General features: G+C 38.0%; 1 protein-coding gene across 3 annotated transcripts in view; it reads right to left on the bottom strand.

Moving 5' to 3' along the window:
• Nucleotides 1-1,726: 1,726 nt before the first annotated feature.
• The window catches only part of LOC118830525, a 70,317-nt gene continuing 45,012 nt past the window's right edge, over nucleotides 1,727-27,031 (bottom strand). For 2 of the 3 annotated variants that reach the window (XM_036737375.1, XM_036737376.1), the window contains 9 exons: nucleotides 26,669-26,889; nucleotides 23,037-23,113; nucleotides 21,713-21,823; nucleotides 15,819-15,905; nucleotides 13,187-13,294; nucleotides 8,256-8,377; nucleotides 6,298-6,420; nucleotides 4,318-4,357; nucleotides 1,727-2,871 (listed from right to left, as the gene is read on the bottom strand). In XM_036737375.1, the coding sequence (XP_036593270.1) occupies nucleotides 2,794-2,871; nucleotides 4,318-4,357; nucleotides 6,298-6,420; nucleotides 8,256-8,377; nucleotides 13,187-13,294; nucleotides 15,819-15,905; nucleotides 21,713-21,823; nucleotides 23,037-23,113; nucleotides 26,669-26,889 (967 nt within the window). In that variant the 3' untranslated portion in view covers nucleotides 1,727-2,793. The remainder of the gene's footprint in view (nucleotides 2,872-4,317; nucleotides 4,358-6,297; nucleotides 6,421-8,255; nucleotides 8,378-13,186; nucleotides 13,295-15,818; nucleotides 15,906-21,712; nucleotides 21,824-23,036; nucleotides 23,114-26,668; nucleotides 26,890-27,031) is intronic. The other variant, XM_036737377.1, reaches the window with a different exon arrangement.

Consider the following 27,031-nt stretch of genomic DNA (forward strand, 5'->3'; position numbering starts at 1 on the left):
TATTCTCTTCTTGCTTGTAGTTAAACACCAGAAGTGAAACTGGCAAGAAAGCAAAATGTTAAGTGGCCTGACCCTTGCCTTTCATTCCTTTCCATTTGGCACCTCCTGTTAGGGACCTGGGAGGTCAGAGTCGTCCTGACCCAAAGCTGAGTTTGTGACCAGAGTGGAAAGGCCGCTACTGGATTTGGAATCAAAGAACCTGGGTCCAAATCCCAATTCCGCTAAGTCCAACATTATTATCTCCTTTATTGTCTGTGTGTGTGAAGGCCAAGGAGAGGGTATCAGAAACACTTGAGAAATAAAGGTGAGTTTTGACAAACAGTTTTCCAACCTCTATTTAAAATCTTCTAAGGTTGGCCCCTCCCCTGGCCAGCTGGGTGGTGCAGTGGATACAGCAATGGGCCTGGAGTCAGGAAAACTTTTAGTTTAAATCCAGCTTCAGACACTTACTAGCTGTGTGACCCTGGGTTAAGTCACTCTGCCTCAGCTTCCTCATCTGTAAAATGGGGGTCATAATAGCACCTACCTCCCAGATAGGTTACTATGAGGACGAGGCAATACGTATAAAGTACTTGGCACACAGTAAATGCTATGTAAGTGTTAAATGTCAATGATCAAGTTCTCTTTATAACTTTTTATGTCAATCATCACTATTGATTAAAATTTTGGAAGATAAATATGATATGTAGTCTTGACAGTGAGTTATTAAAATTTATGTATTTTTCTCCCTTTGAAGATGACAACATTTATAGGGGACACAAACAAGCCTTACCTGGAAACCCCCATGCTCTGTGCCTACCAATTGCTGATGCCCTGCTCTGTAAATCAAACATGCCTGGCCCAACCATTGCATTTTATGGTCCAGGAAATGGAAGCTCAGGCAGGAATGGCAGCTTGCTCAGTCGAATCCCTTTCTGGGAGTCTTCTGCATTTTGGAGGGATTTTTTTGAAGGCAATTTCTATCAATGTGCCTGTTTCCTGAAGATTAAAAAATTCATTTTGCAAACAGTATACACATTCTTTCTGAAAGTCAACAGAGCCAACCTGTATCATTCTAGCGCCTTCCCTCCCCCTGCTTTTTGCAATCAAAGAAGTAAGAAAAGATCCCACTAACACATCATTCTCTTGCTCATAACGGGTATTCCTCACAGCAGCCTTGTGGGGCAGATGCCTGTCAAGCTTTACATGCAGCTCGAATGTATAACAAACAGCACCAGCTACTGGAGGAAAGAACGCCCTATCATGTGGCTAGCACTAGGCAGAGGACAGACTGGGATCCCAGTCTTCTAGCTTCTCTAAGACCCGTGCTACTTCCAGTCACATGAAGAGACAGCAGAACATATCTTTCTAGAGAAAAAAACCCTTAGGTTTTCATAGCTGAGGCCTCCCAGAACCACATTCTGTTAGCGGTATAAGAACTACCTATTCTCGCTTCTGGTTAATGAAAGGTATAGATCACATGATATGGTTTCATCCAATTTTCTTAAACTGGGAAGGACAAAATGACAATAGGTGTTTTTGGGGGGAGGACATCTTTAAAAAAAAAAAAAAAACTTTTGAAACCTAACTGAAATCAGGCAAGTGCAGGAAACTATGGGACTTACACACAGAAGTTATAAGCTAAAGTTGGTTCAGTCCTAGTCTTTCTACAAACTATGGAAGAATAACTAACTTCACTCTCTTGGCATTTAAAAAAAATGTGGTGTGAAAGAAAGACACATAGAAAAATAACAAGGTAAAATTTTATTTCACAAGGTTAAGCAGAGCAAACAAAAATTCTGATACTTTTTTTAACATAATCTCTGAAAGTTTGAATATGATTTTTAAAAATAATTTAGACTTGGATAAATTATCTGTAAGTCCACATGTGCAAAAATACACTGGAAATCATTTCAAAGAAAAATGAAAGGAGGCCATTTGGGAATATCACTTCCAGCAGGATTTGAGGGACTCAAGGAATTGAAGATCAGAGGCTGAACCAATGACAGAAGTCACATTACACTTTCGTTACCATTTTTATGAATTAGAACATAAATGGTAAATGTTAATGCAATTAATTAAGAACCTGGTTACTGATAATTTACTTATGACAGCAGCAGAGTGAGAAATTCTGAAGCCCTCTCTTTCTTAAAAAAAAAAAAAAAAACTAATTAAAAAACCCAACTCTTTTACTCATATCTACACCTTTACAGAACCTATGGTACTACAGTTTTATTTAAATATTTAAAGGGAAAACATGGATTTTTAAACACTAGCTCAAAGGCCACACCTGTACTCTGATTGAAAGCCAGAAGGGGAAATGCCTGAGTCATTTTTTCCCCGTAGGCCTGCTACCCTCCTCGATGCTAGTCTGCATGAACACAGCTAACTCAAATTATACTCACAAGAGTGAGTGATCTGTGTGGTGGGAGATGCCTGCTTTGTCAGATGACTACTCTATCTGCACTCTGAAAGAAGCCCTTGGATATTTTATAATTGTCCAAACCCTGGAAAAGGCAAAACTGGGCAGGCTGAAGGTAAACAAAGGCACCTACATAACTGAGACTCAATTGGTTTGTTTTCTATAGGGTACTCTTCCCTATGACCCTCAACTCAGAATGTAATCTCAGGTGAATAAAAACACAGGCCTCTAGATTTGGCAATCAGGAGTCTTACTACCAAGACATCAAAATCCAGAAAGTCTTTAAGAGGAAATTCTGAACATGAAGCAGTCATGGTGAGCTTGTAGGTGGTGTCTGCCAGTGAGCTGCAACAAATTCGTAATTCCCAAGAGAAATGATACAGGAAATAGAGTTACAAATTCTCCAAAATAGATACAAATTTGCCCAACTGAAGATGATTGGCAGTCTCAAGATGAGGTCTTTTGAAAGCCTGCACAAACAAGGGGATAAAATAAGTATTTACTTAAGGAAATATTATAAATCCTAGTATGAAGTCAAGCACCTAAAAATGCTAAAAGTAACAGCTAATGCAAAACATTCACAGGGTTGTAAGATTTAGAATGGACATTAGAAATCATCTAATCTTAGGTCCTTGGGTGTGGCCTTTTGACTGAGTCCAAGTTTTACAGAACAAATCCTTTTATTAAGAAGATTCATTTTGTGAAGTTTGGATTCAGTCAAAAAGCCACACTTGAGTACCTTGAGGGCTACATGTGGCCTCGAGGCTGTAGGCTCCCCACCCCTGATCTAATCTCTCATTTAACAGATGGGTAAAAAGGGAGGAAGGAACTTGCTTCAAGTCACCCCAGGAGCAGAGCTGTTCCTGGGTTGAACCCATGTTCTCTTTCCATAGCTAGTAATCCTTCCAATATACCATTCCATTACGTACTATTCCTTTGGGGGATTAACAGACATGCAGGAGAGAATAATCACTTAAAATGAAGTACAGATACATATTGCTTTTAGAATACACAACATCCTCAACTCTAAAAATGAGAAACAAATTTGGGGGTGAGGGTGAATAGTCACATTAGAGAAACATTAGAGAGGTTCACTGCAGGTTTCTTTATATAAGGAACTTTTCTGCTTTACATTTTAAATATGCCTTATTGACATTCACTTTCAGTCTTCTCAGCTTCCTAGCTGACTTCAAGCCAAAAAGTAGAGTTTAATTCTTAAGCTGCCTGTCTCCAACTATCACACAGTGAAGGTAAAGTATAGGGTGAACCAATAGCCATTCTATACTGCTGGCACAGCTAATCTGGGCAAAAATTAGCAAAATGCCCACTTTACCTAATAACTTATGTGGGTGGTTATACAAGGATGGCTGATCTTAAACTGTTCATCTATAAAGAGTGTGAATACCATTGTTCCACACTGCTCATATTTCCTGCCACCTTCCTCACTTCTGTAAAGTGTCTGTCTCTAATAATTTTATATATATATATATATGTATATATATATATATATATATAAAATTGAACCCGGGTGATGCCTGATGTCTTATTTGAATATTTAGACCAAGAGGCAGACATGTATTTCTCTTAAAACCACAACATAGTTGCTCACACTAAGTAACAACAATAAACATTTATTAAGTGCCTTTTATGTAGAGAGCACTATGCTAGATAAGACATGGTCTTTTCTTTCAAAGGTTCTACAGTCTAAGAGGAGAGTAAGATGCCAACACAGATGGCTATAAAACACAGGATTATGTGAAAGATAACTGGACTCCAAAGAGAGAAAAAAAGCTAACAAAGTGAGGCAAAAAGAGAAAATGTCGTACTATGGTAAATCACTTCAACAAATATAATGTATAAGAATATGCTATGTTTTTTAAAAAGTTTTTCTTATGAATGAACAGAGACAGACTTACTTTGAGACGAAAAATATTAAGTGACTTTGCCCAAGGACACCTAAAAAGAGGTAAAACAATTCTTTTTTTAGTGTCTCCATCGACAATGCCATTTTCCCACATAAAGTGCACAAGTTCCAGTGTTAGGATTCACAAGATTTACTAACTTCTAAACTTACTAATGGGTTGTGTTCTAACAGTTCACTTAAAAGTTGGTAGTTTGGAACCTCGAATCTTCTCTCCATAAAAAAAATATTCTAAATGGTGATTAGATTCCCAGAGGTCAGCCCTTGAAAAACCCATGTGACAGGTGATAAAGCCAAAATATTATTAATAACAGCCTGGGATTTCAAAGCTTTATAAGATTCCTGAGCCTAGACCCAAAGGCTATGGAGATGGGAAAGCACCAGCAGTTGGGACAGGCCTAAGCTGACTGCCACAGCAATGCTAAGGGAGACACAGACAAAAAGAAACTATCAGGTTGTCTTAAATTGGGGATTGTCTATGGTAATTGATGTGCATTTTCAAAATCTCATTTTGAATTTAAAACAAATAAAACCAGTTTTTTGATAGCAGCATTCATGTGTGGATGCTGAAGAACCTGAGAGAATATTCACTGTGGTGGGGAATTTTCGCAACTTTTAGTCATCCAAGATTGGTCTATTGCAAAACTTGCTAAGAGATAAATATACAACACACACAGGCAGAAATTCCCGAGTGTTCAAGTGCAAATGGTGACAATTTGACAAAGAAAACTGAGCCAATATAGGAAAAGTCATTTTCAAGATGCCCCTTACTCTATGCAATCTTGTAAAAACTTTCCCTAAACACATCAGTCTTACTGAAAGATGCTATCTGAATGACAGAAAAATCCCTTAACAATGATGAGAACGTTTCAAGTAGAAAATTAAGAAAACCAGAGATTTGATTTGTCTTCTAAAGAGACAGAAATAAATCAGAAAGAATAAATTATAAATTAGTCTATTTACTAATTGTTCTTCCTTTGCATAAGATCATAAATGAGCAAAGGGCAAGATTCTTCTACATTGTGAGCCAATTAGCAAGGAACTACTTACTTTTTAGACTCAAAGACACCTTCAACAAGAAATCAAATCTTCTCATAAACACAGAGGGTAAGGTCAGTGTTTAGCATTTTTATTCTTTGAAATACATAAGTATCGAAGCCAACTAATGTCTTTACCTGAGTCTTATCTTAAATAACAAAAAGAACGTACTCTAAACTAGAATTTTTAAGTTAAAAGAAACAAATGCATTTGGGGGTGGGGCATCTTAAATTTTCCCCTCAGTCTCTGCTTCTCTTCATGGTCTCTCCATAACCCCACCCTCAGCTCAGTCTAGTCTGAAAGAAGTAAGCAGCTGGATTGGCTCCACTGCGCTTAGGGATGTTGATTGTCAGATACATTAGATTCAGGCCTGCAAACCATGCCCCGCCCCTTCCCTATGAATAAAAAGTTTCAAGAGCTGTACATTTAGCTGTTAAGAGTTTTATATGATGCAGACGACTGCAGCTTGACTAGCCTATCCTATGAGTCCTGAAATCAACATCAGCTAGCTAGCTTTGTATACTGGAAAGCCTTTTATGATTGCGAGATTACCTAGCCTACAGAAGGGCAAGTGATTTACTCTTAGGCACAAATGAATGAAAATACAAACTTTTGTACCCTAGAAGAATAAATTTCATAGGATTTAATGGATTCTGACCTCTGTGTATACTAAAGACACAAACATATGCAGGATAATTCTTCAATTACTGGTAAATAAAAACATCTGTACTGAATATTTTCATTGCCTCACCTTCTAAACAGCAGAATTAAAAGCACATTTAAAACATATCTTTCTACAGATCAAGCTAACAGGAAGTAGGCAAGAGACTATGCTGATGTTAAATCAGAAAGAAATTATTAGCAGAACACCATTGGTACAAATAAGTCATTTTTCTTGAAATCATTCTATGTTAGAATTAATGTTTTTAATACTCACTGATTTAAGTTTTCTATTACCACATGTGATAGAAAGATGCCAACAGACTGCAACTGTGAATTCCTGAAGCTCAGGAAAAGGCAGAGTAGGTCCCCAACATAGTCTGGCCCCAGGGTTTGCCACCTATTCAAACAAACATCTTAGCATTTGGTCATACCTTTAAAGTAAGCCTACCTGACAATTTAAGCATCAATTTTATCTCTCTCAGAATACGCAAAACTCAGCATCAAGTGCCTTCCTTCCTTTCTTTCTTCTTCCTTTCCTACAGAGCCATCAATTTTGAGGTTGTTCAATAAGCACCATTAACTGTGACAGCAAATACCTTCAAAGTCTATAAATGGGACCATCTCAGAAAGGTGATAAAGAATGGGTAGAAACATAAATGTATTTTGTGTTTCTCATATTTCTTTCTCCATATGTCTCAAGGACCTTTTTAAAATTATTTTTTTTTTTGCATTTTGGGGTTCAATCTCAACAAATTCTTATTTTCTTCAGGTCAGATGATCTTTGGTTATTTCTTTACTCATGGATGATACACTCTCCATCTCCCTCTCCCCATGACAGGGGGCAGAAGGAAGGAATAGATACAAATTAGAAAGTCAGACTTTTTTTTCTAAGATAGACAACCTTCCTTTTTCTAAGTTCAGGGCTCCATAAAGCCTTTAATATGAGAACCCTGGAAAGTCTCTAACCTTAGCCATTTGAGGAGCAAACAGTTACTAGGAGAATTCAGTTTATTTAGTGTAGTAAACCAGTCAGCTTTTAAACAGTTCATAGCTACATCACCACCAGTGTTCAGTTGTGATAAGAGACTGGGAGAAGGCTAGATCTAGTAGTAGCCCTTTGTATTAGACACTACTAAAACATAAGGATTTTCACCCCTTCTCCATATTAAAAAAAAAAGCAGGGTAAAATAAATGCATGAAAAAAATAGTGGCACTCAGCATAACCATAGTCAAACCAGCAAGTGTGAATTTCTTATGATGCTTTTCTCCATTCAGGATAAATTATTAGAACTGGTGATTAGCATATGCACCTTAAAAAAAATCCAACATTATTTTCTCAGAGCAGAGACAATGTCAAGTTCATCTTACTACCACTGTACTTACAAAGACAAGGAATGACTAAAGAAAGTGACTTTCCTGTAATTAAAAGGCTAATATAATGTGTATCATTACACTTTGTTCCCCCCACAGCACTGGATTACTGTTTACATTCTCAGCTAGAAAACGATATTTAGGAACAATACAGAAAAGTGAAGTACTGGTTATACAATTTTCTTTATAGGAAATCTATATATGATGTATATTTATTGAAATAATTAATATTTCATATACATCAGATATATATTAAGTGTATAAATATGAAACACATGTAGTTTTATTGAAATTACAAATATTTAAATAACTGAAATCTTACCCAACAAACCCTGGATAAGAAAGCTAAACAAATAAAAAACAGCATAATAAGATGGAGTTAATGCATACTGAGCTTGAATTATAATGAAACACAAGTACTTTATCAGGTAAAAAATATTTATATAAAAATTACATCTTTTATTTTTAAGATTTTATAAGCAACAGAGGCCAGTGACTGGTGAAACAAAGAAATTACTTCTAGCAGAGCATCTGTGCCTTCTAAGGCCTATTAACAGAACCATGACTCACTCATAACTGTGGAATATAAAAAATTCACAAAGCCTCACAGAAAGCCAATTTTCTCTCACAAATATTCAAGGTTACATTTCTTCAATTTGGGATGAGGAATAGAGGGAAAGTAAGTTTGCTTTTCATGCACCAAAAGACCCCATGTTGAAATAAGTAGCCAGGACAACTATGGTCATCAACTACTACTTGACAACAGATTGGGACCAATTATTGTCTGATAAGTATCGACAGCTTGTTCAGGTTTGCTTTCTGGCATCTTTTAAATGAGTACTTTAAGGAGGAAACACTTACAGTTTTAGCAGAGTGTGTTTCTGGTAACTCAGGTCTCTGGCAATCATACTGACAACATCATGAAGAACAGGCATTTGGGACAAGAGGCCTTCCAAAAATAGCTTTAGTGCCCAGAAATTTTTCTAGGAAAGGTAAAAAACAGATTTTAATTCACTGCCATAGCAAACATTTCATTATAATTCTCTCTTCCCTTTTCACCTTTCTCTGCAACTTAATATCTACACAGGTAAGCGAAGTACCATTTAAATGTACTGAGACCCCAAAGGTGACTCACATTTATAAATTAGAGCATTCATAATATTCAGCCACCATTATATGCCTACTTTGTGTAAAGGGCTAAGTTTGAAGCATTTTATTTATAGGGTCCCAAAAAGTCTTAGAGCAGTTGTGGTTTTAAGTTTTAATAGCTTAAAACCAAACTAAGAATTAAGGGAATACAAAACACAAACACACACACACACATTCTCTCTAAATGTTTTTGCTTTGTCTGATAGCACGACTGCATCTTTTTCTTTTGTGCCCCTCATTTTTATTTTGGCTCTTTGTTTTTTAAATGTGTTTGTGTGTGGGGCAGATTCAATTTATTACTTTTTTCTTTTATTGGACTGTTTAGTCCATTCAAACATATTATTAGTTTTATATTTTCCTCCATTTGTCTCTAATAGTTTCCCTCTTCCTCCCCTCCCCTCCATGGCTATTTTTCCCCCTTTCCTCTGTAAGCACAATACTGTATCTCTCTTTAGTTATTTTAGCTTAATTTTAAGGCAATCCTATTCCCACAGGCTCTCTTCCTTTCATTCTCAAGTCCCACCCCCTCCTCTTTCCTTGGTTTTGCTTAGTTTTTCCTTTATTTTACCTAGTTAATTTAATTCTTCCCCTCTTTTCCCTCAAGTAGTCAATAACCCTCTTCCTTGTCTGCAAGTTTTAAAGTAATTTTCTTTACCTTTTTTCTAAAACAAAATTTCTTTCCTTCATTCTCTTCATTGTTTATTGTCCCGTTTCGTCTGCTCTACTTTTATCATTTAATCATGGCCTTTATAATTATTTAGCCCTTTTTTAGTGTCTGCATTCTCCATGAAATTAAAATATCGATGGTACCTATTTGAGGTTCCTTCTTTTAAAGTTTCTGTATTACTGCCTCGTAGATCTTTCCCCACACCCCTTTCCCCCTTTTCTGTTGTGCCTCATTCTAAGAAAAAAGCCCTCTTGTAGGGAAGAGAGAGATGATATTGCCCCCACAGGATAAAAAAGCCCTCTTGTAGGGAAGAGAGAGATGATATTGCCCCCACAGGATTCTTCCTATGTCTCTGATCAGTTTCTTCCCGACTTCTGCCTGCCACTAGGTTATTTTTTTCTCCCTTTGGCTCAAAATCCCCTCCCTAGATCCATGCCCCTACACTCTTCTGATTGCCAGGTTGCTCAGGAGCTCTGATTTCCTTTCTGAGGCAGGCTGAGTGGTCCAAGCACCAAATCCCTGCAGATCATATTCACTGTTAAGTTCCTTTTGTTTTACAGAGTATCTCTCTTCAACCACAGAACATTCATTAGTGGTACCCTCTCTACCACCAATAAAACAAGATTTCCCCCTTTTTCAATCCTTCCCTTTGTGTCCTCAGTCGTTCTCCTGTAGGTTCTCTTCCTGAGACCACAGGGTTATTTTCCCTTCATTGTTAGCCTTTGACCTGACTAAGGCACATCATATATTCCTCTACCTTCTTCCTCCTCTCACTCTTTTTGTGCAATTCTGTAATTCAGTTTCATGAATAACATCAATTTTCTTAGAGGTAAGGTGTTAGGAGGTTATGTCCTCAGGTTTCAGCCCTGCTTCTCCACCCTCACTTCCATTTGACTTCTGCTTTCACTCATGTCTCTCTGTGTACATTTTGGAAGAAATTTCTTCAAGGTCTGTCTTCATGATATTTCTGTTGCCTTGGGTATCTAAGGAATAAATAATTTTTTCGGGTCTGGTTTTCTTTCAAGAAATGTCTCAAATGCCTCTTTTTGATTGAATGTGTATCTTTTTTCATTTATGGTTAGGCTCAGATTTATAAGGTAAGTCACCTTGGGTTGTGCATCTTGAGTTCCTTTGCTCTTCAGAAGACATGATTTCATTCTCTCCTCTGGTTTTCAGTGGGTTCAAAACAGTCTTATGCTATTCAAATTTCAAAATTATAGCTAGGTGGTGCAGTAGATAGAGTGCCAGGCCTGGAGTCAGGAAGACTCATCTTTCAGCGTTTAAATCCCGCCTCAGACAACTACTAGTTGTGTGACCCCTGGGCAAGTCACTTCGCCCTGTTGGCCTCAGTTTCCTCACCTGTAAAACGTGCTGGAGAAGAAAACGGCCAACCACTCCAGTATCTTGCTAAGGAAACCCCAGATGGGCCCATAAAGAGTTGGACATGACTGAAATGACTGAACAACAACAATAAAAATTAAAATTTCTTTTCCTTTATATTTGAAGGTCTTTTTCGCTTGCAGAATTTGTCATTTGTCAGTGGAATGGTTAAATTTAGCCACTATCTGTCTTGGAGCTTACAGCATAGGGTTCACTCCTGGAGGTGATCTGTGGATTCTTTGGATTGGCACTTTGTTTTCTGTTTGTTAGGATGGTCTGGGCACTTTTCTTGCATTATGATGTTTCAGGTATTTTGACTTGTCACATTCTTCAGGAAGACCTCTAATTCTTAAGTTATCTCTATTCATCTTATGTTCAAGATCAATTAAGTTTTGTTTGTATTGAGATAATGCTTTCCTTGAATGTTATTGCTTTTTGTTTCTCTTGTTCCAGACTGTCCGTTTCTGTATACTTACATTAGTTATCCTTTCTATTGTTTCTTAAGTGAGACTTGCTACTATGGATTCTTTTCTTTTTTAAATCCTGCCAATTATTTATGCTGAGCAGGCCACATATCTTGCTTTCACAATTCTTATTTTCTTTTAAACCATTCTGTTATCTTGCAGTAGTCCCATAAGGTCCTCTACTTCACTAGATATTGGAATAATTTTCCTTTGTCTTTACAATACTTGTTCATAGAAGCCTGAACTCTCTAATCTGATCTGGAGACCACATTCTCTTCTGCTTATGCTTAAGATCTTTAATTTAGTTTTCTTCCTCCTGAGAGTCTTGATAATTTCTGTCCTTTTCCCTTATCTTCCACTATTGTTCTCTGTGTAACTCTCCCTCCTTGATGGCAATTTCCTTGGAGAATAGCTCTCAAAGTGTCTGTCTTTCCACCATGTTGGGTGATTCATGGTTTATCATCCTCGGTTCTCTGTTCCAAGGTACTTCTGAGGGATCAGAACTGGGCCCAGCTGAATGCTGAGCTCTTTCCTTCCAGGATTAGTAAAGTGACACAAAGGCAAACACACAGGTCCTGTCCCCTTTCTCTCTGCTGTTCCATTCTCTGGACGATCTCCTTGCTTGGTACACAGCCCAAACCAGCAACTACTTCTCAGTTGGAATGCCACTCCTAGGTGTAGGCCCTCTCCTTAGTGCTCCTTGGATCTCTGAGCAGGAACTAGGTAGTGAGCAAGAGAGATGCCAGTTGGCTCTGGGTGCACTGCCTGTCCTTGAGCTGAACTGCAGCACCTGGCATGCTTCTGGCTAGATGCCATACCCAATATCCACAAATCTGCCTCCCTATCCTTACCTAGGCTAGAAAAATCATTTGCAGTAACTTTTTCCCTTGTATTTCCTCATCAGAATTTGGTCTGGCGCACTTTCTAGATCTGTTCAGAAGAGCTGTGGAGGTAAAGATTGCTGTACTTCTTCCTGCTGCTCTGCTATCTTGGATAACCTAACCCCAGTACTTTTATCCACTATACCATATTGCACTTTGTACAAATGCATAATAATGACAATGCCAAAGAGTATACATCTATATCTATTTATCTGTCCATATGGTATGATTATAAGACAAGTACAAGTACTTCGGGGAGGTCAGAAGGAGGAAAAGATCATTTCCTTTATAGGAGTTTAGGGGAAGTATTCAGGGATTAGAAGAGGCTTAATGGAGTTGGCATCATTTGAGCTACTCTTCTCTGGGAGTGGGTAGAGAAAAGGGCCAAGAGAAGGGGCAGTGTTCAAGGTTATAGGGACTGTTTCATCTTGGGCAATGGAATGGAGAGAGAAAAAACTAGTTATATATGAGGACAAGTTTGGTGGCACACAAGGTACATGTAGCCCGGGGCAGTATGAGTAAAGACTCAGAGGAAAATCAGTGTTGTAAAGGGCCTGCACTGCCAGGATAAGGACTGTGGACTCAAGTCAGCCCCCCTGTTCAAATCCCTGCAATGGCTCCCTATTGTCTACTTCAAGTCTGACCTAGGAAAGATTAATCTGACAATGGGATAAAGAACGGAATAGGGTGGGGTGGGGAGCAAGGTAGGAGGAAGAATTTCAATCAAGTAGTAAAAAGGGTCTGAAACTAGGAAGATGGCAAGAGGAATAGAGAGGAAGGAAAATGGAGAATATCGTAGTGATAGAATTAAAGCCTGGGAAATGACTGGATGTGGGCTAAGGGGTTATGTATTATCTTTGTTTCTATGACTGTTAGTACCCGGCTTCAGATTTTTTCTTTTTTAAACACCTACGGGCTGGAAATACAGGTGTTCCTCATATCCTGATACTACTCTGATCGACACAGGAGTTTTAACAGGCTCCATTTCTGACCTGGGGTTGGTTCATACTCTCCCAATGCAATATAGTGGTCCCTCACTCCCAGGCACTCAAATTAATGCCCGACTTAGTATAGACGTCGAAATGGCTTAGGCCACTGCAGAACTCCCAAGCCCAAGAAATCTGCCAACCTCACCATTCCTATAGCAGGGGGATTGCAGACATGTGCCACCATGCCTGGAGATTTTTTGAAAAAGAAAAAAAAAGGAAAAAATTGCTTTAATCACTTAGATTCAAAATATTTAGAACTTACCCCAAAAGCTAACATTATTTCAAGAAAAGAAGTCAACCATGGCAAGTCAGTTAGCAGCATCTGAAGCAGAGCTTGAATGGCGAGAAGAAAGCAGGCCTCAATGTTCAGCTAATTAGAAAAACAAACAAACAACAATCAGAGACAAAGACCCAAGTACATTCATTCTTTTTTATTAAGCAATGGGGTGAGTGCAAAAGCACCCAGGACTTCAGGAACAAACTAAGTGACAGACAGGACTCATTTAATCACAAAAGCATGAAATAAATCCTCTAACAGCTAACACTTATAGAGTACTTTAAGACTGACAAAGGGCTTTCTATTATCTCATTTGATCCCCTTAACAACTCTGTGACTTAGGTAGTATAATTTTTTAGGCCCAGTTTACATATAAAGTAACTGAGACTCAGAACTGACTGCAAGTAGAAGTCAGGTGAATTCAACAAACGCTGACTATGTATATACTACATGTCAGGCACTGCGCTAGGGAACAAAGACAAAAACAGTCTTCATCTACAAGGAGCTTATGATTCCTGTAGAGGGGTAAAACATGCTACTAATCTATACAATGAAAAAGAAAGTAATTTCAAAAGAGGAAGCACTAAGAATTACAGGGGCGAGAGAAGTCTCTATGCTAACAAGGTGCACTGAAAAACACTGTGAAACTTGATTCTGAGGTGGAGAAGGGGGTGTCAGAGATGGGGCACCACCTAAGCAAAGGCACAGGGGAGGGAAATGAAATGTAGTAAAGGGGAAAACAGTTTAAGCCAATTTGACTTTAAAGGAGAGTCCCTAAAATAAATAAAATTGGACAGGATTGTAGGAGCCAGATTGTGGAAAGCTTCAAATGCCAAACTGAGGATTTTATATTTTATTTGGTAATAAACCCATGTCTTCTACTTTCAAGTCCAAGTAAAACCAAGCTGCTTCAGTAATAGGAACATGAGAAAAGTGCAATGGAAATGCATGGATTAAATCATCCTTAGCAAGAGATATGATCGAATCTTTCCACAGCCCAGAAGTTCTCCCCAGCCCACCAAAAGTCTAAATTCCTTGGCTTGGCATTCTGGGCCATCTCTACCTGGGCTCTGACCTTTTTTTTCCAGGCTTCTCTCTCTACTCTCCTTTATATATTCTCTTTGCCCAAACTGAACGACTTATCCCATTCATGTTTCCACAAATATGTCCCACTCTCTCTTGCTGCCATGCTTTTGCGCATATAGTTCTTTAAAACTACAATACCCTCTCTATCTTTGCCTGTTGAAATTCTTCTCTTTCTTCAAAGCCTGGCTCAAATGCTACCTTCTCCATGAAGGGCTCTCTGATTGGCCCCATTTAAGGGATCTATCTCACAGTGACTTCTTCAAACTGTATCTTATTTAGTTTTTTGTCTTCTCTAGTACCTAACATCCAGTGCCTTTCATATGTGTGCCTAGTAATAAAAGTTAAAGGAAGCAATCAATCAATACTTATTAAATGCCTACCATGTGCCAGGGACTGTGCTAAGCGCTGGGAATACAAAAAGAGGCAAAAGACAGTCCCTGCTTTCAAGGAACTTACAGTCTAATGGGAGAGATAACAAACATATATACTATATATATATATATACACATACATATACACACACACATATATATATACACACACAGAGAGACACATACATATATAGTATATATTTACAATATAGAATATTGTATGCAATATACATTGTATTTGTATATAAATATATACAGTATATATCTGTATATAAATATATGCAAATCAAGCTATACATAGAACAAATAGGAAATTATTAACAGAGAGAAGGACTAGAATTAATGGTTTGGGGAAGGCTTCCTGTAAAAAAAATGAGATTTTAGTTGGGACTTCAAGGAAGCCAGGGAGGTCACTAGTCAGAGTGGAAAAGGAAGAGCATTCCAGGCATGAGGTACAGCCAGAGAGAGTGCCCAGAGCTGAGAGATGGGTCACGTTCTTGGGACAACCAGGAGGCTGATGTCACCGGATCAAAGAGTTCACGCAGAGATCAAGGTACAAGACTGGAAAGGTTGGAGGAGACCAGGTTATGAAGGGCTTTGAATGCCAGAGAATTTTTATTTATTCCTGGGGAGAGATTTGAGGCAGACAGACCCACCAGCAGACTATTATAATGGACTAGGTACAAGGTGATGAGGGTCTGTAATAGAGCGGTGGCAGTGTCAGAAGAGAGAAGGGGGTGTATCCAGGAGATCTTGCAAAAGCAAAATAGGCCTTGGCAATAGTTTGGATATGGGGGTGAGAGAGAGTGAGCAACACAGGATGACTCCTAGCTTGTGAGCCTGATGAACTGGGAATTGTTGTGCTCTATGGAAATAGGGAAAATAGGAGAGAGGTGGGTGGGTTTAGGGGGACAGATAATGAGTTCTGTTTTGGATATATTGAGTTTAAGATATCTATAGGATATCCAGTTCAAGTCTGAAAGGAAGCTAGAGATGTAAGATTGGAGGTCAGTAAAAAGTTAGGGGCAATTCCCAAGCTGATGTATGATTTAAATACTCAGACTGAGGCCTATGGTATTAAAGATTATTCATTGTTTAAGTTTAACACTGTAACCTCAAATATCAGAACACAGAGAGAAGAGGAAAAATTATAAACTTACAGAACCATAAAATACATTTGAAGGCAAAGAAACATTGACTTTCAATCTCAGTTCTTCTAAAATGCCAAAGGACACATCATACACCATCTGCAATAAAGTCATATGTTGTAGGATTTAGAGCTGGAAAAGACCAAGCATATCATCCAATTTGACCCCTATCATTTTTTAAAACATTATTTTATTTTTCTCCCAATTACATGTTAAAACAATTATTTTTTAACATTTTAAAAGTTTTGAGCTCCAAATTCTATCTCTCCCTCCTGCGATGGTAAGCAATCAGATATAGGTTATACAAGTATAATTATGTAAAACATTTCCATATTAGTCATTTTGTATAAGACTCAAAAAAAAGAGCAGAAGAAAAAAGTGAAAAATAGCATGCTTCAGTCTGTATTTAAACAGTCTCAGTTCTTTCTCTGGAGGCAGATCATCATTGTGCTTTAGAATTGTCTTACATGACTGCATTCCTGAGAATAGCTAAGTCTTTCACAATTCTTCATTGTACAATATTGCTGTTAATGTGTACAATGTTCTCCTGGTTCTGTTTACTTCCTTTTGTAACAGTTCAAGTAAGTCTTTCCATGTTTTTCTGAAATCATCCTGCTTATCATTTCTTACAGCACGATAACAATCCGTTACAATCATATACTACAGCTTGTTTTAGTCATTCCCCAATTGGTGGGCATCCCTCTGATTTCCAATTCTTAGCAACCACAAAAAAGAGCTGCTATAAATATTTCTGTATAAATAGGTCCTCTCCTCTTTTTTTGGATGTCTTAGGAATATAGACCTAGCAGTGGTATTGCTGGACCAAAGGGCAGTTTTATAGCCCTTTGGGTATAGTTCCAAATTGCTTTCCAGAGTGGTTAGAGCAGCTCACAACTCCACCAACAGTGCACTAGTGTCCCAGTCTTCCCACATCCCCTCCAACATTCAACATTTTCCTTTTTTGTCATATTAGCTAATCTGATAGGTGTGAAGTGGTACTTCAGAGTTGTTTTAACTTGCATTTCTCTAATCAATAGTGATTTAGAGCATTTTTTCATATGACTACGGACAGCTTTGATTTCTTTGTCAGAAAATTGCCTGTTTTATACTCTTTGATCATTTATCAATCGGGGAATGAAATGATGTATTTTTACAAATTTGACTCAGTTCTCTATATATTTGAAAAATGAGGCCTTTATAAGAAATATTTGTTGCAAATTTCCCCCCCATCCCCCAGTTTTCTGCTTTCCTTATAATTTTGGTTGTATTGGTTTTGTTTCTGCAAAAACTTTTTAATTTCATATAATCAAAATTATCTATTATATTTTGTAACGCGCTCTATATTTTCTTTGGTCCTAAATTCATCCCTTATCCATAAATCTGACAGATAAACTATTCCATGTTCTCCTTATTTGCTTATAGTATCACCCTTTATGTGTAAATCATATACCCACTTCGAACTTATTTTGGTATATGGCATGAGATGTTGGTCTATACCTAGTTTCTCTCATATTGTTTTTCAGTTTTCCCAGAAGTTTCTGTCAAATAGTGTCTTTTTGTTCCAAAAGCTTGTAGATTTGGGTTTATCATATACTAGATTACTATGGTCATTTGCAATAATGTGATTTGTACCTAACCTATTCCACAGATCCATCACTTTATTTCTTAGCCAGTCCTATACTGTTTCAATAATTACTGCTTCATAATACAATTTGAGATCTGATTGAGCTAGACCACACTCTTTCACATTTTTTTCAAAGACTCCCTTGATATCTTTGAGTTTTTGCTCTTCCAGATGAATTTTGTTATTATTTTTTCTAGCTCTATAAAATAATTCTTTCATAGTTTGATATGGCATTTAACAGATTAATTTAGGTAGAAACATTATTTTTATTAGATTGACTTGGCCTATCCATGAGCAATTTATATTTTTCCAATTGTTTAGCTCTGACTTTATTTGTGTGAAGAGTTTTATAGTTGTATATAATTTCTGAGTTTGTCTTGCAAGTATTTAATATTATCTACAGTTATTTAAATAGAATTTCTCTATCTCTTGCTGCTGGACTTTGTTAGTAATATATAGAAATGCTGATTTATGTGGGTTTATTTTGTATTCTGCAACTTTGCTAAAGTTGGTAATTATTTCAACTAGTTTTTCAACTAAGATTTTCTAAGTATAACATATCACCTGCAAAGAGTGAGTTTCCTCAAAGCCTATTCTAATTTCTTTAATTTCTTTTTCTTCTCTCATTACTATAGTTAACATTTCTAGCACAATATTAAATAACAGAGGTGATAAAGCTTCCTTGCTTTGTCTGTTTGTACTGGGAAGGCTTCTAGCTTATCCCTATTACAGATAATGTTTGAGGATAGTTTTAGATAAATATTACATATCATTCTAAGGTAAGCTCCATTTATTCCTATGCTCTCTAGTTTTTTTTTAATAGGAATGGGTGCTATATTTTGTCAACTGTTTTTCCTGTATATGATTTCTCTTGGTTTTGTTATTGATATGGTCAATTATGCTGATAGTTTTCCTAATCTTGAACCAGCCCTACATTCCTGGTATAAATCCTACCTGGTCATCGGGCATGATCCTTGCAATATATTGCTGTAATCTCTTTGCTAGCATTTTATTTAAAATGTTTGCATCAATATTCATTAGAGAAATTGGCCTATAATTTTCTTTCTCTGTTTTGGCTCTTCCTGGCTTAGCTATCAGCACCATTTCTGTTGTTGTAAAAGGAATTTGGTAGGACTCCTTCACCTATTTATCCAAATAGTTTATATAGCATCAGGATTGACTGTTCATTAAATGTTTGGTAAAATTTGCTTGCGAATACATCTGGTTTAGTCCTGGGGATTTTTCTTAGGAAGTTCATTGATGGCTGTTTCAACAATCTGGCTAGCAGCTGTTGTGGGGGTGAAAGACCAACACGAGCCCAACAACAAACACGCTACCAGCACGCTGCAAAAGCCCAGCTTCTTTTGATCTGCTTTACTAAGGAAAGCAATGTTAAGGTGTTAACAAGCTTACTTTAATCTGGCCTACAAATACCAGTCACTTGGTTCAGGGGAAAAAGCCAGCTCCCTGAACTTCAGAGTAAAATACAAACAAATTACAAACATGGACAGACAGACCAAATACAATTCATAGTTACCAACATCCAAGTTCAGCCTGGGAGCTCGTAACAAGGGCTGGCCAAGAGTCACAGGCACCACCATGGCCGTGGGTAAGAGCTCCGAAAAAGTGAAAGCCAACCCCTGGTTTATATCTTTTTCAGGGTCAAGGGTGAGTCACACAGGCGACTCACCCACATGACCTGAAATCGTCACAAAGAGGCGACTTAAACCCGTGTGGTCTAAAAGTCTCTGGTGTCCCAAACATGCCACTTAAACCCACCCCTGAGGCAAGGAGGTCACCAAGGACTCCCAATTTAATCAAGGAAACAAAGGCCAAACTTTTCAAGGGCACTTGGTTGAACTGAGTGCTAAGAGCCCATTTTGATTGCCAACACAATGGTTTATTCAATTTCTTTTTCTAGGACTGGGTTAAGTCTTATTTCTTCTTTTGTTAATCTGCGTGATTTATATTTTTGTAGACATTCATCCATTTAATTTAAACTGTCAAACTTATTGGCATATAAGTGGGCAAAATGGCTCTTAACAATTGTCTTTAATTTTCTCTTCATTGGTGGTGAATTCACCTTTCATTTTTGATACTAGTAATTTGGTTTTCTTTTCTTTTAAAATCAAATTAACCAAAAGTTTACCTATTTTATTGTTTTTTCCCCCTATAAAACCAGCTTCCAGTTTTATTTATTAGTTCAATGGTTTTACTTTCAATTTTCAGGATTTCCAATATGGCGTTTAATTGGGGTTTTTTAATTTGTTCTTTTTCTAGTTTTTTTTTAAGTTGCATGCCCCATTCATTAATCTGCTTTTTCTCTATTTTATTGCTGTAAGCAATTACAGATATAAATTTTCCCCCAAGTACCACTTTGGTTACATCCCATAAATCTTGGCATGTTGTCTCATTGTTGTCATTTTCTTTAATTGAAATTATTGTTTCTATAATTTATACTTTGATCCACTTATTTTTTTAGGATTATTTAGTTTGCAATTAATTTTTAATCTCTCTTTCCATTGTCCATTGATGAATGTAATTTAATTGCATTATAATCTCAAAATGATGCATTTACTATTTCTGCATTTAGTTGCGAGGTTTTTATGTCCTAATACATGGTGAATTTTTGTGTAGGTGCCATATACTGCTGAGAAAAGATATATTCCTTTTCATTCCCATTCAGTTTCTTCCAGAGATCTCTCATACCTAACTTTTCCAGAATTTTATTCCCCCCTTTAACTTCTTTTTTGATTAATATTTGGTTAGATTTAACTGGTTTTGAGAGGGGAAAATTGAAGTCCCCCAATAGCATAATTTTATTACCTATTTCTTTCTGTAACTCACTCAACTTCTCCTTAAAAAATTTAGATGCTATACCAGTTGGTACATATATATTCAGTATTGATATAACTTCATTCTTTATGGTGCCTTTCAGCAAGATTTAGTTTCCTTCTGTATCTCTTTTAATTACCTATCATTTTTCAGATGAGTAATGTGAGGCCTAAATACGTTAAGCGGCTTGCCCCTGTTCACAAAGGCAATAAGTGTCAGGGTCGTCCTTGGAACCCAGGTCCTCTGAGTCAGATCCAATGGTCACCTACTGGCTGAGTCAGACCTATTTATTTTGTTCAAATGTAAAATGTTCTAGGTGAACCGTAACTCAGAAGTCAACTACAATGGTGTACCGTTCTTCTGTATAGAGAGTTGTTAGAAGTTTGGTTGTTCATTTATAATTTCTTAAATCCTTGGAACAACATATTCATGTCCTTGATGTATTCCTGAAAAACCGTTAATGCTACATACAATTCTGGAGCTGGATTCATTTGCTGAACCCTGACAGAAGCAGAGTCCACATTTCTATAACTCATTTCACAACTTACAAAGTGCTTTCCTTAAAGCAATCCTCTGTGTTAAACATGGCAGGTGTTATCTTCCCCATTTTACAGATAAGGAAATTGAGGCTCAGAGCAGTAAGTGGCTTGCCCAAGATCATACAACCAGTAAAGGCTGGAGTTGAGACTGGAACCCAGGTCTTCTGGATTCAAGACCCTTTTAAAAAAAGTAATACATTACACATTTAAGTCATATTTTTCTGTTGGCTTACACTATTATTTCCAAGGCTGTATGTATTAATTTCAGATTCTGACCCTTACTCATGATGCCCCACAGTACACCCAGGTCTGCACTTAGGCAGGGTCTCACACAAACTGGGAAGCTGGGACTGGAAGTGGGAAATGGGTACAAAAGCATAAATAAGCATTTGAATATACCAGGTAAGCTCAAGAAATTTATAGGAACCATCCTTCCTGAAAAGAACATGCTCCGGTCTATTTTCCACAAGTTAGACATACTAGTCTTACATAAACTAGGTCACACCTAGACATTTGGATTGCCTTAAGAGCAACTAGTACCTAGATATTCAGGCTCCAAGCTTCAACTAAAAACAAATAACCTTGTACATTTTCCAGAGAAACCTTAGGAATGATTCAAGCTCAGGGATGGGGAACCTACAGCCTCAAGGCCACATGCGGCCCTTCAGGTCTTTGGGTACAGCCTTTTGACTGAGACCAAGTTTTACAGAACAAATCCTTTTACTAAGGGGATTTGTTCTGTGAAGTTTGGATTCATTCAAAGGGCCACACTTGAGTACCTAAAGGGCCACAAGTGGCCTTGAGGCCACAGGTTCCCTACCCCTGGCCTCTACACTGCTTTTAAATTTTAAGTGTTAATTTAGGCCACACCAAGATACTAGCTTATTTCTTTGAAGATTACAAGTTACCCGTTTGAAGGAAGGCGGTGGTTCTCTCAGTATAAGAGTAGTTAGGAGGCCGTTCTGTTCCAAAATAGGACTACTGATCAAAATTGTGATGAGTGAACTCCAGCATCTTGACTGAAAAACAAGAGAATTAACTGACATCAATTTGCAGGCTCTCAAAACCTTACAAAGGATTTTCAAAAATCAAAAGGCGGAAGAGTAAGTGGGGCTGGGGCTGCTAATGTTCTTCTTCACAGAATATACTAAATACAAAAATAGTACTGTACTTCTCACCAAGTTTCTCTCTCCTCTCCCCGAAAATACCAGAATTTAGGTATATGGAAGTTAAAGTGGGGGAAAACAATGGAAAAGGCTCACAGAAGACTCTTTGTAAGTGTTGCAACATGCTTTTGTTTAAAGAAAGAAACTGACTTTTTATAGAAATTTGGCCCATGAAGATTTTTTTTAGGAGAACAGAGTATAATTAGGGGTATCTATGAAATAGAGGCATCTGGAAAAACAAATTTGTAGAGAAAAAAATTACATTTTTATAATACTTTGAAGTTTACAAAGTGCTTTCCTCATAACATCTCTGTGTGAAGGCAGCACAAAAGTCAGTAGGTCGGCTAGGCTTGGGGACTAGCCTGTGCTTTCATTGAGAAAGGGAACCCTGAGCTGAGGAGATTCTGTCCCAGTACAGGTCAGCCCTATCTTTGTGACCTTTAGTGTCAGAGCTGTCCAGAGCACATAGAGGCTCATTCTGAGGCACATGTCCCACATGTCTGAAGCAGTGTTTTAACAAGTTTTAAACAAGTTTTAACAAGCAGGGAAAAGTACTAAGAGCAGACATGTATAGAGCTCTCTAGGGTTTGCAATACATCTAATATACATTCTCTTCTTAGGGAGGAGGTAGTGCTTCAAATATCATCATGGCTATTTACAGAAGAGGAAACAAGCTCAAAGAGGATCAATGACTAAATCGATCTATGTAAGCGGGCAGAAAGAAAAGCTAGCCACCTTGAGTCTTCTTTTCATCAGGGGGAAAAAAGAAAGTACAGACTGGTCAGTAGCAACTTCTGAATTATAGCCAGGAATGAGAGACTGGACTGCAAACTCAAACTGCTTGGTTCTTAAATCCTGTACCAGTCTACTTCCATGGCTGCGAGAAATACAGTTATCATAAAATCCAATTTGGGTAAATATGACTAGAATTAAAATAAATATTAAGTATGCCACAGAATTAAAGGTTGAAACTACATTGCATTTTTTTTAATTAGCAAAGACTGGCTCACAGCAAGGATGACTATAATATGAATGAAATATGAATAAATATGAATGAAATTCTTACATTTCTGTACAAAGACTGATTGCTGTAGAGTATTCGGAGGGCCTGCTTAATTAGAGTACAACATTTTACAGGAGAACCTGGAGGAAAAGAGTTGAAAAACAAAATCATAGAATTGGCCTTAAAAGACAACATACTCTCTCACCCTAAAACAAACAAGATCCACTAAAGTAATCTACTTAGCTAAATGCCTAACTCCGTTATAACTTAGTTAAAAAACAAATAGTCATTTCAACTAGAAGAATAATTGTTTCAACTTGTCTCAAGTGCAGCAATTTAAGGTAATCATATTATATGGAGAGGTTCAGGTGAACCTGACAGAAGACACAAAGAAGGGGTGGAGCCAAGATGGCAGCTGGAAAGCAGGGACATGCATAAGCTCTCACCCAGGTCCCTCCAAATACCTGTAAAAAATGGCTCTGAACAAATTCTAGAATGGCAGAATCCATGAAATAGCAGAGGGAAGCAGGGTTCCAGCCCAGGACAGCTTGGATGGTCGCGGGATAAGGTCTATCACATGGACCTGGGAGCTGAGCGGAGCAGAGCCCAGCGTGGGCTGCGCGGACCAACCAGACTGGGAGCCAGGTGAAACAGGCCCTAGCACCCTGAATCAGCTGTGGCAGTTACCAGACTTCTCAACCCAGAAACACAAAAGACAACAGAGAAGGTTAGTGGGAAAAGCTGCTGGGACAGAGTGAAAGAAGTTCGTGGTTCGGCCACCACCCTGGGGGCAGGAATTAAGTGGTGGATCAGAGCTCGAGTGTAGAGCCAGCTTAGATCTGAGTCTAGTCCCGGTTGGCTCTTCTCAGGGGAGGAGTAGCGCTGGTGTGGCAGTTTGCTGTGTAGTTCTGAAAACAATGGCGCAGCCCCTCAAGCTTGGGACAAAGTACTCTATAGTCTACAAGCAGTCATACCCCAATGAAAAACTCAAGGGTCAAGTTAAGTTGGCTGGGAACATGGCCAGGCAGCGAAAATGGACTCAGATTCAGACTCAGACTTTGGAATCTTTCTTTGGTGACAAAGAAGGCCAAAACATACAGCCAGAAGAAGTCAACAAAGTCAAAGAGCCTACATCAAAAGCCTCCAAGAAAAACATGAATTGGTCTCAGGCCATGGAAGAGCTCAAAGAGGATTTGGAAAAGCAAGTTAGAGAAGTAGAGGAAAAACTGGGAAGAGAAATGAGAGTGATGCAAGAAAACCATGAGAAACAAGTCAATGACTGGCTAAAGGAGATGCAAAAAAATACTGAAGAAAATAACACCTTAAAAAATAGACCAACTCAAATGGCAAAAGAGCTCCAAAAAGCCAATGAGGAGAATGTCTTGAGAGGCAGAAATAGCTAAATGGAAAAGGAGGTCTAAAAGACCACTGAAGAAAATACTACCTTAAAAATTAGATTGGAGCAAGTGGAAGCTCATGACTTTATGAGAAATCAAGATATTATAAAACAGAACCAAAAGAATGAAAAAAATGGAAGACAGTGTGAAATATCTCATTGGAAAAACCACTGACCTACAAAATAGATACAGGAGAGATAATTTAAAAATTACTGGACTACCTGAAAGCCATGATCAAAAAAGTGCCTGGACATCATCTTTCAAGAAATTATCAAGGAAAACTGCCCTGCAAGTCTAGAACCAGAGGGTAAAATAGAAATTGAAAGAATCAACCAATCGCCTCCTGACAAAGATCCCAAAAAGAAAACTCCTAGGAATATTGTCACCAAATTCCAGAGTTCCCAGGTCAAGATGAAAATATTTCAAGCAGCCAAAAAGAAACAATTTGAGTATTGTGGCAACACAATCAGGATAACACAAGATCTAGCAGATTCTACATTAAGGGATCGAAGGGCTTAGAATATGGTATTCTGGAGGTCAAAGGAGCTAGGATTAAAACCAAGAATCACCTACCCAGCAAAACTGAGTATCATGCTTCAAAGCAAAATATGGATTTTCAATAAAATAGAGGACTTTCAAGCTTTCTCAATGAAAAGACCAGAGCTCAATGGAAAATATGACTGTCAAATACAAGAATCAAGAGAAGCATGAAAAGGTAAACAAGAAAGAGAAATCCTAAGGGACTTACTAAAGTTGAACTGTTTTGTTTACATTCCTACATGGAAAGATGATGTGTATTATTCATGAGACCTCAGTATTAGGGTAGCTGAAGGGAATATATATATATATGGAGAAAGAGGGCACAGGGTGAGTTGAATATGAAGGGATGATATCTAAAAAAATAAAAGTAAGGAATAAGAGAGGGAGAAAGGGAGAGATAGAATGGGGTAAGTTATCTCGCATAAAAATGGCAAGAAAAAGCAGTTCTGTAGGAAGGGAAGAGGGGGCAGGTGAGGGGGAATGAGTGAATCTTGCTCTCATCAGATTCAACTTGAGGAGGGAATGACATACACACTCAGTTGGGTATCTTACCCCACAGGAAAGAAGGAGGAAGGAGATAAAGAAGGGAGGGCAGATAGGGGGAGGAGGTAATCAAAAACAAACATTTTTGAAAAGGGACAGGGTCAAGGGAGAAAACTGAATAAAGGGGGATAGGATAGGAAGGAGCAAAATATAGTTACTCTTTCACAATGTGAGTATTGTGGAAGGGTTTTACATAATGATACACACGTGGCCTATGTGGAATTGCCTGCCCTCTTAGGGAGGGTGGGTTGGGAGGGAAGAGGGGAGAGAATGTGGAACTCAAAAGTTTTAAAAGCAGATGTTCAAAAGCAAAAAAAAAAAAAGTTTTTGCATGAAACTGGGAAATAAGATATACAGGTAATGGGGCATAGAAATCTATCTTGCCCTACAAGAAAGTAAGGGAAAAGGGGATGGGGTGGGAGAGTGGGGTGACAGAAGGGAGGGCTGAGTGGGGAACGGGGCAACCAGAATAGTTGCCATCTTGGAATGGGGGGAGGGTAGGAATGGGGAGAAAATTTGTAATTCAAACTTTTGTGAAAATTAATGCTGAAAACTAAAAATATTAAATAAATAATCAAGAAATCAGAAAAAAAAAAAGAAGACATAAAGAACATCTCAGGTGATCAATCCCCACCCTACTCATACTCTGAAGCAGAAGTATATATTCTGAAAATGCGAACATCTCTGATCAGGGAAACCATACTAGCTGAGAGTTGGAACCTAGGACAAGGGCTTTGAGGGCAGTAGTTTGCTAGAAAGGAAAGGTGATCTAAAAAGGAAGGCTTGAAAGATGGCACAGAAATGTCTAATCATAGAATGTCAGAGTAGAGGGAACCTAAGGAATCACCTACTGTAGTTCAAGCCCCTCATTTTATGGAGGTCCAGAAAGGGCAATGATTTGCTCAAGGTCTTGCAGAGATGGGACTATGTGGCCAATTTCAGAATGTTGGTCATATGTCTTATGCCACCTTTGATATGTACACTACACAGACATACACGTGTGCACACACATATAAAGACAACAGAGATTACGAACATATAATATACATACAGACATGTACATGTTTTGCTGACCTACATCCTGCACAACAATCTATTTCACACTGTAATACTATTTCAGCATGAATCATTAAAGACATCTCAATACACCAAAACTGCAGCTGAATACACACCAGAAGCATGTGTAAAACAAGGTGGGAGGATGTCAATGCTCACCTATGTTCAAAATCCACTTGTCAGAGTCCTGAAAGTCCTTTCCTGAGGGGACGCTTCCCGTCCAGAACATCTTCAGGTAGCTCTCAAACTGCGAGGGTGAGAGCCGGCAGGCTGTGCAGCACGCCAGGTTGTTGATGGGAAGTAGTAACGAGTATGCAGCACTGTTGAAATCACCACTTTTGCACAAGTAGAAAGGAATCTTGTCTCTAAGTTCCCTTAACCTGTATAAAGGTTGCTTCCTTTAAAATCAAACTTCTCAAAGGGATAAATAAGTGGAAATCTGTTTAGTGTTTAAAATATGCATAGAATCTATCACGAGGCAAGACCCCTTCATTTTAAAGGATTTGGGCAACTAATCATTTG

Source organism: Trichosurus vulpecula, chromosome 9 (assembly GCF_011100635.1).
Source record: "Trichosurus vulpecula isolate mTriVul1 chromosome 9, mTriVul1.pri, whole genome shotgun sequence".
Lineage (NCBI taxonomy): Eukaryota > Metazoa > Chordata > Mammalia > Diprotodontia > Phalangeridae > Trichosurus > Trichosurus vulpecula.